This window comes from Aptenodytes forsteri, unplaced genomic scaffold, assembly GCF_000699145.1.
Source record: "Aptenodytes forsteri isolate BGI_AS27 unplaced genomic scaffold, ASM69914v1 Scaffold55, whole genome shotgun sequence".
NCBI lineage: Eukaryota > Metazoa > Chordata > Aves > Sphenisciformes > Spheniscidae > Aptenodytes > Aptenodytes forsteri.
This window is the reverse complement of record NW_008796063.1, coordinates 12,053,865-12,062,308: the sequence shown is the minus strand read 5'-3', so window position 1 is coordinate 12,062,308 and position 8,444 is coordinate 12,053,865. Positions and strand designations below refer to the sequence as shown.

Sequence of the window (8,444 nt, the reverse complement as noted above, 5' to 3'; positions counted from 1 at the left end):
TGGGGGGGGGCACAGCAACAGCGGCTCTGGGGGATGCCCCAGCACCCGCCCACCCTGACACGGAGCCTGCCCGTGCACAGCCCGCGGGCACCGCCTGCCCCGAGGAGACCAGGTTTTATCACCCAAGTGATAAATGCCTTGTCAATTGACTTATGCCCAAGCGCCGTGACAGACCAAAACCAAGGCAGGTGCCAGCAAGACGTACATTGCACCTTGAGGTGTTTTCCACATCACGCTCCTTAATTGTTTGCCACCAGTTAAAACCCTCACTCTCTCTCTCTGTGCCTCTCTGCTGTCTCCTCATCTCTCTCGAACATTTTTGCATCCAGTTGGATGAGCTTATGACTCATGCGACCTTTCAAATAAGCCCTATAATATACCCACCTCTTAAATTAATAGTCTTTTAAGGGCTACAGATGAGACAGGAGAGCATATGATTTACCTGATAGTGTGTACTTTCACAGTTCTCATTTGTATGCACTCACATGTAAATACTAGTTATTTACTCCCAAAATGCAAACAGAAAATTAAGAAGGTTACCAAAACCTCAGGTACTGAGCAATTAAGAAGTGTGAAAATAAGTAGCCTCCACAACCTTAAATCATCTTCTTTGTGCATACTCATTAGGCAGGGCATGCTGATTGCAATGCTGCAGTGTTTCTTCCCCAGCACCCTGCCACACGCAGTGCGCCCGCTGTGGATCACCCTGATTTATTCCCCTGCTTCGTTACGGGCTCCTTGCCCCATTTACTGCCTCTGTTCAGAGCTCAGGCTGGAGGCGGAGGCAGGTCTGCCCAGGCTCTCCCGGGTGCACAGCACCAGTTCCTGCTTTTCCGGCGTTTCCACCCGGAGGGCTGCAGCGCTCAGGGGGCTGGGGGCCGAGAGCACTCTCTGGTGAGGGTGAGGATGGAGACTCAGGGACTGTGGTCAGAAGCATCCACCCAAGCTGAACCACAAGGCTTTTTTTCTGTGTATTTTTTGAGGAGGGGTTATAGTTGCGCAGTTTCTGTGACTGGTGTTGGCAGCGGCACACGATGGTCACAGGTCACGCCTTGGCGTCACAGGCTGGACACCAAGATGAGCCCCGCGTGTGGCTGCACTGGGATGCTGTTCCTGGGTGATCTGGTGGGTACCACGAAGGTAGCTCGGGGCAAGGTGCAGGGAGAGACGGTGCTTCTCCGGGACAGCTGCCTCAGCCATGGCATTACGCGCCATCGTCCTGCCACCCCCACTGCTCCCACCGCCTGTCACCCAGCTCCTGCAGCGCGTGGGGCAGAGCCTGACACCAGCACCCTGCCCGGCCCCCATCCTGTGCAGAGGCAGGCATCCCAGGGAGGAGGCAGCAAAGATATCTCACACCTACAGCGAAGGGGCTGCAAATTGCATTCCGAGTGGGGGATTTTGCAGCCTTAATTGTGTTATTTTAACATAGTGTGTGTAGGTGTGTGCAGAGTGCACATGTACCGTTTCCTAGGCTTTTAACAAAGCAAGCTCAAACAGAATCAAAGTCCATGTCGGATCATGTTGGCCCTTGTAGGGGTTGGTGGCAGGGCACCCCCTCGCCAAGCCCTGCACCCCTTTTACCACTCGTCGCATGGAGTAGCCAGTCCCAGGAGTGAGCCTGGAGCTCTGCCCAGAGCAGCCACCCCAGGGGACATACAGGGAGTTCACTAAGATTCGCAGCCAACAAGAATTTGGGGACCTTGCCATCCCGTTTTGCAGCTCAGACTCTGGAGGGCAGTGTGCTCCAGTGGTCACAGCCTGGCACCCTGCCTGTGCAGCCTGGGCTCCTCCAGCTCCAGCTCCCGCCCTGCTCACCCCTTGCTGTTCACTGCCTTATCCATCATCATCTACCTGCTCACAGACCTGGACCCTTCTGAGTTCGGCGAAGTGGAAACAAATAACAGAAACCAGCTCATGCTGCAAAGATTGTACAACTTGTGCAAAAAAAAGCTGTCCTTGCAGGCAAAAATGTCCTAAACCGAGATCTGTTAGGCTTTGTCCTTCCAAATCCAGCGATGAAAGCTCTGCTGCATTTAAATTGGCAAAGTGACAGAAAGTAAGTAGTCAGAAATAATCCCTAGCTGGATTAGGTTTTTTCCTTGAAGGAAGAGAGGCTCTGATACAAGGCGAGTTTAGGTCATTAGCAATGCAGTGAGATATTGAGCTCCAGCCTTGCCTGGTCTTCACTCCATTTTCCTGCTCCCGGGAACTGCAAGGGGATAAGGACTCCAGAGCCTTTGGCACATGTGTTCATCCTTCCCCACTCCTACGAGGGGATTATTTATATCTGCACATGCTTTGGAAATGCTGGTTGCAATCTACTGGTTCTAACAGGACTCCAGTGGTGAAGCTGGTGTGTCCTTACGTGATGTGCTACTGAGTTCAGGGAGGTTCTCTTAGATGTGACATGAGTGAGCAGTGCAATACGTGCCACCAGCCCAAGTGCGTGTGGCACGAGCTGGTGCGAGCTTGTGCGGCTGCCTATCAGCTCTGCAGCTCCCTGCTGGACTTCCGACAGTTTAGTAGCAATAAAAATAGCAGGGGAGAGAAACAGAAATCCATTCTTATTAAGCCTCTTTACGCTGGGAAGATGCAAAGGGAGCGCAGGAGTGGCCATGCATGGGCTAGCAAGCGGCACGCAGCCTCTCGAGAGACCCAGGTGAATGCGCTTACAGCAGCTGCGTGCTAAAGTCCACCTCGCTTTGCCCACGCTTCTGCTTTCGCACGCACCAGCTGCACACACTGGCATGCCCCACCATCGCATCTGCTTTTTTTCCCTCTATACCGATACCCTGAGTAGACAAAGCAAGTCGAGGAGAGGGAAGGGGATGACAGGGACCAGCAAACATCACGCCAGTGCCACAGGGTTCCCCCAGCTGCTCCATGCCAGCTCCGAGGGTACGGGGTGCTGCGTGCAGCTCAGCAGCTCCCCATCTCAGCAGCCCTGCTGGGGACATCCCGGTCCCGGGCTGTGGGAGGGAAGCTGAGGGAATCCCTTCCCCAAGGTCATACAAAGACCGGCCTCTACATGGAGCACGTCTGCAAGGGATGGGTGGGAAAGGAGGAAGATTATCAAAGGGATTCTATGAGGCAGTGGTACCACAGAAGTAATAAAAGAACAAATAGCAGGAGATCAAAAGATATTTTGTAGTCTGAGTCCAGCTGGACCATGCTGAGCCACCATAAAAGGTTTGCTGCTGCTCCGACCCACTGCAATTTAATTGATTTGATTTAAATTCTTTGAAGAAGAAGTGGATAACGAATAATGAGGCAAACAGGATTGTAATGCAAATGAAAGAGATGAAAGATGGCTTCAGGGAGACGGCTCTTGAAGGTCAGAATCTAACGCAAAGCTGCTTCTGGTCACTCATTCAAACATTAATGAGGCTGCGTTCCTCCTGACGCCTTTGCTAGGTGGAGGGATGGCTCGGGAGGCAAACGCTGTGCTGATGTCTGGCCTTTATTCTCCTCGCTCCAAGCGCATCATCCCCTTGCAGTGGTGGGGGGGATTTTACCTGGCATGTTGTAGGGACTTGGGTTTTTGCTGCCCGTTTTACACCAGGTAAGCAGACTTCTTAATCTGGTTTTTCCAGATACGCTGATGGAGGCTCTAACTTCAGAATTAATTAACTTCACTATCAAAAGCTGAGTCATTTGTCACAATGGTTTTGTCATTAGCTCCCATAATTAAGGAAAGTGTCACAAAACCAAATGTTTCACTTACACAAGCCAGGAAAACTGAAGCTCAGAAGCATTTCCGACATGCTGGGAATGGGCACGTCAGCGAAGCTGGGGAGGGGCCCAACCGGCCACCCCGAAATCCTGCACTGGGGCCGCGGGAGACCTTCCTGGCACAGCCCCGCAGACCACCCCGTCCTGCAGCTCGCCCTGCCCCGCGGCCCATAGAGGACCAGCAGTGATGCCAGCAGCAGGAGACAGACCAGGACTCTCCAGCCTGGAGGAGAGATGCCAGGGGCATGTGGGCAGTGCTGGGGCCGGTTGAGCCCTGCACTTTTCTACCCCCATGCAAATCGGAGTGGTCCCCGGTGACCACCAGCCACGCCAGGTGGAAGAGACAAGGACATCTTCTTGCTGAAGGCTTAGCTGAAGTCCCCGAAGGGAGAAGGAAATGCCCTTCCTAACATGCTCACCAGCTTTCACAAGGGCACTTCCTAAAAAAGCAAATTTCCTCGATGGAGAAAAGCAGGTTTGCGCCGTGCAGCTTTCCGTGCAAGCAAGCAGAAAGCTGCATAATGGTGCACTCGGCCAGAAACCCTTCACAGCCGCAGGAGCACGTGGAGACGCAGGGGGATTCGCAGAGCCCCAGCCCTCTGAGCCCACTGCTCCCCTGCCCTCGCTGCCACGGCAGGACAAGGGCACGCAAAGCGCCCGCAGAGGGTCTGCCCGGCACCCAACCTCCCTGGCGCCAGCCAGCTCACCCCCCGCAAGCCCTGCGTGAGTTATAGGGACTGGGAAACAGTGCTTATGGGGTGCTGGGAAGAGCATCTGCAATAGTGTTAATTCATCTAAACTAGCAGTTAACTGAAGATCCAAACAACCAACACCTTCCCTCCCCCTTGGTCTATACCGTATCTTTAAGCGCAGCCACAGCTGCAGGTCTCCAGTCCCGGCCCTGCATTCAGGCAGGCTCCATTTGCTAATATTCTCTAGCTGTGCAGATAAGAATCTCTTTTACAGAAAAGCTGCAACATTTCAGCGTTTGCAGCTGTAACCGGGCTCGGCGGGCCCCCCCCCCTCCGGGTGACCACGCAGGTGGCCACCAGCCAGAACCAGCTGCCGATTGCCGGGGATCCCACGGCCTGCCCAGCCCGCTGGCTCTCCCCCTGCACGCCACCGGAGTCTCATGGGCAAAGGAAGTCAAGCTCTCCGGGTTTCTTTAAAATTATATATTTTATTTTTTCATACATGCAGCAAATAGAATAAAGAGTATATGCCCATCTAAAAGGAGGTCTTTATGAGAATCTTTTGACGACACACAGCAGGTAGTCTAGGATGTAGAAAAGTCATCAAATACTTGCAGGTGAAATCAAATTCACAAACACAAACTGTTCAACAATAAACATTTTCTTTTTTTTTCCCCTCCTTGTTTTACTTGCCACTTTGAACGTGATCAGAAATAAACAGCTTGGATGACACTTCCATGCATGGAGCAAGATGCTCGTTGCTTCTTTCGCTGTTGCAGGCTCAGTGGCTCACCTGCTTGTTAGTATGAGTTAGTTCCACCCTCTAGATGTAAGCCCTACCTTTTGAACAGCTAGATCCTTGCACTCTGCGCTGGAAACCACCCTAGTTCTTCACTTGTGTTAGAGCTCCTGGGATTCACAATCATCAGAGCATATCTACTGCCCAGAGCGTGCGCTCATCTTCCCATCTTTGAGACTACCTATATGGGTTGACCACTATGCAAACTTGCATTTATTTATTAAATGGATTAAATGGATCAAGAACTCCTTTCGTGATGGCACTCTTACCAAGAGAAGGCTGCTCAGATGTCCAGCCAGGGGAGACAAGAGCAGCAGCAGCAGGTGCCCCTTGCCATGTGCAAATGGCATCGCACTCCCTGCGCTGGCTGGAGAGCAGCTACGTTTGGGCCGTGCAGCTGCGCTGACAGCCCTGGCACAGGCTCGCCCTGAACTGCTGTGTGATGGCTGGGTCAGGACCAGCTGTATCCGCGTGCGCTCATCTTCCCATCTTTGAGACTACCTATATAGGTTGACCACTATGCAGACTTGCATTTATTTATTAAATGGATTAAATGGATCAAGAACTCCTTTGGTGACGGCTGTATCCCAAACGGCCACGTGCAGCGGTAGGACTGCAGAGTCGGAGCGGATCAGGGTTTCCACTGCCCCCTCGCCTGCCTACAGCCTCACAGCTGCAGACCCTGCAGACCGCCAGGCCCAGGCAATTCCTCAGGCTGAGCCCAAGCAGCCAGCCCTGGCTCTGCCCCTGACTTCAGACAGGTCCTGCTCAGGCTTTCCTCCATTCCCCTCACTCTTCCACTGTCCCCGTGTGCCATGCAAGCTCTCTGGCAGCACTCCACAGCTGCAGGCACCCAGCAGCCTCCCCACCGCTCCCCGGCTCAAGCAGGGTTGCGCTTTAGACCAGGAATGCAGAAGGCCTGGACAAACAGCCGCAGTCCTCTCTCCTTTTCTTTGGCAAAATGTCCAAGTGAAAGACTAGGGCACACCCAGGGAGCACCGGCATTTGCAGCCCTAACATCCCCGCAGACAGGAATGGGAATCTGCTCCTGCACCAAGGTATCCTGGCGTATTTCCAAATACCAGTGTTGGGAAAGAAATCCTTAGCCAGTGGGTAAATGCAAGCGGTTATTTCTTCACCTCCAGGAGCCTCAGCCTTCCTGCCCCATGTCTTCTTCACACAGCACGCGGTCTCCTTTGCAAAGCCCATGCTGCTGATCAGCGCCCCAGCTGGGTGCAGGAGCCGTGCAGGTTCTGCTGCCTGGAGCAGCCGCCGCAGCCCCGGCTGCAGCCGCTGACCAGCGGCAAAGGGGCCAACACAGCCCCGGGGGGGGATTGTCTAATCCATCCTGCCCCACAGGGAACCACCTGAGGAGCCTGAACCCCACTTACCTGCAGCATTCAGGTGTAATCTGGCCTGGGAGAAAGAGTCCCAACTTGCCACCCTTCAGGGGTGGGGTGAGTGTATGTCCTGCCTCCTCGGTCCCTCCTCCTGCCTCACCTGGGGAGGTGCAGGGCTCTGGGTCCCATCCTGCCATCGCTGGACCCCACCGCAGCCAGGCTGCTCAGTGTGGGACACCAGACTTGCAGCTAAAACCCCTCCAGCACGCAGGCGAGTGATCAGGGTGCACCCTGCAAGCGCCAGGGAGGGGTTTCTCTCCTCTGTAGCTGCAGGCTGAGATGCCTCCTCTGTCCCCCAGAGCATCCTTCTCCTGCCTCACCCGCTGCTCGCTCACACTGTCCCCTTGTCCCCCCAGCACTGCACTGCTGCACACAGCGGTGGGTGCACTGCATGCTGGCAGCACGCTCGTATCCTTTTACTGGGCTTTATCCGTGCATCAGAGCACCCGGGGACTGACTAACGGGGCTCTCCTGAAGCCTCTCAGCTCTGAGCATCCTCCTGAAGCACTGCTTTCCCCATCCAACAGTGAAGATTAAATCATCAAATTACAGCGAACGGTGAGTCAACCACAGTCACTCTGCCCTTCCTTGGAAGAGTTTGTACAAATCTCAACGTCTGTGCAGGGCCAGGCATATCCCATTTTACATTTCTCCACAGAAGAAACAGGTCATCTGGAAATAAACCTTGGAATAAGGGTTTGGCAAGTAGCAGAACGGACAACATCAGAAACGCTCAAGGTACGAGTCCTGCAAACAGGACCTAGCCTTTGCTAAGGTCTCCCTGGAGCATGGATCTTAACCCTGCAGATCCCGAAGATGCCACTGAAGCTGCCTGGCAGCACAGCTGAGCACGGCCACGTGCTGGCCCGGCTTCCCCGCGGGGCCCCGTCCGAGGCTGCCCGGCTCGCTCGGCGCTTCAGCAACGCCTGCTCCATGCAGAAGTGTCACCCCAACACATATGCAGAAGTCCCAAACAGAAAAGACTTAACTCCCCCCACAGCAGCTCCTGCGTGTAACCACGGCCCCGGGGTGCCCCTTGGCACGGGAGAACTTACAGCAACATCCTGGACAGACCCTGGGAGCGGCTTCAGAGCTGAAGATACGGAAATTAAAAACATTCACCACTGAAGTAATACTAATTCTGCAGCAACAGGTTTGAAAGTTACAGTAACGTACATGCTCTGAACATCAACTGTGGTCTGCAGAGGATGGCGAGACGTCTTCTGAAACGTGTGCTGGAGTTACGAGAACCCTCACCAGAAACTAGCCCACACTCGAGGCTTCCCTGGGCTTCATCTGATGCAGAGTGTCTCATAAACCCTCTTGGCAATCTGGCACAATTTGCAGTTTTTTGGGTTTTGTTTTGTTTCCTCCAGCCCAGGTCAGTACCTGAGACCGTGGACTCACAGCTCACATCCCCCGCACGCACAGGGCACTGCCTGGCTGCAATTTAATAACGGGGCGAGGACACCCGGCCGCCCGCTCCCCGGCAGGCGGGACATCAGCTTTAGCTTCTAGCAGCCTTTTTTCCTCAATGAATCATTAAAAGAAGAAAATAATTTCAAAAGGTAGAGTTTGATGTTTATAAAAGATCTACAAACCAGAATTTCCTTTATAGGATTCCTCGTGATTCATAAAATTCCACCCCCGTTTTCCCCTATAGGCATGGAGTAATGTGTATTTACATTAGAATTGGTAGTGGTTCAGAAAATATACATATGGGGTTTTTTTGCAAACCAGCCAAACCGGTGTGCAATAAGAGAGGGGTAACAGCCAGTGACGCAAAGGATGCTCACACTCGGGGCTCACCCTACTGCG

The 8,444-nt window shown here is 53.6% G+C and overlaps 1 protein-coding gene across 1 annotated transcript in view; it reads right to left on the bottom strand.

Moving 5' to 3' along the window:
• The window catches only part of CACNG3 (calcium voltage-gated channel auxiliary subunit gamma 3), a 36,520-nt gene extending 35,305 nt beyond the window's left edge, over positions 1-1,215 (bottom strand). The window contains exon 1 of the mRNA XM_009286625.2: positions 1,134-1,215. Within this exon, the coding sequence (XP_009284900.1) occupies positions 1,134-1,215 (82 nt within the window). The remainder of the gene's footprint in view (positions 1-1,133) is intronic.
• Between the last annotated feature and the right edge of the window lie 7,229 nt (positions 1,216-8,444).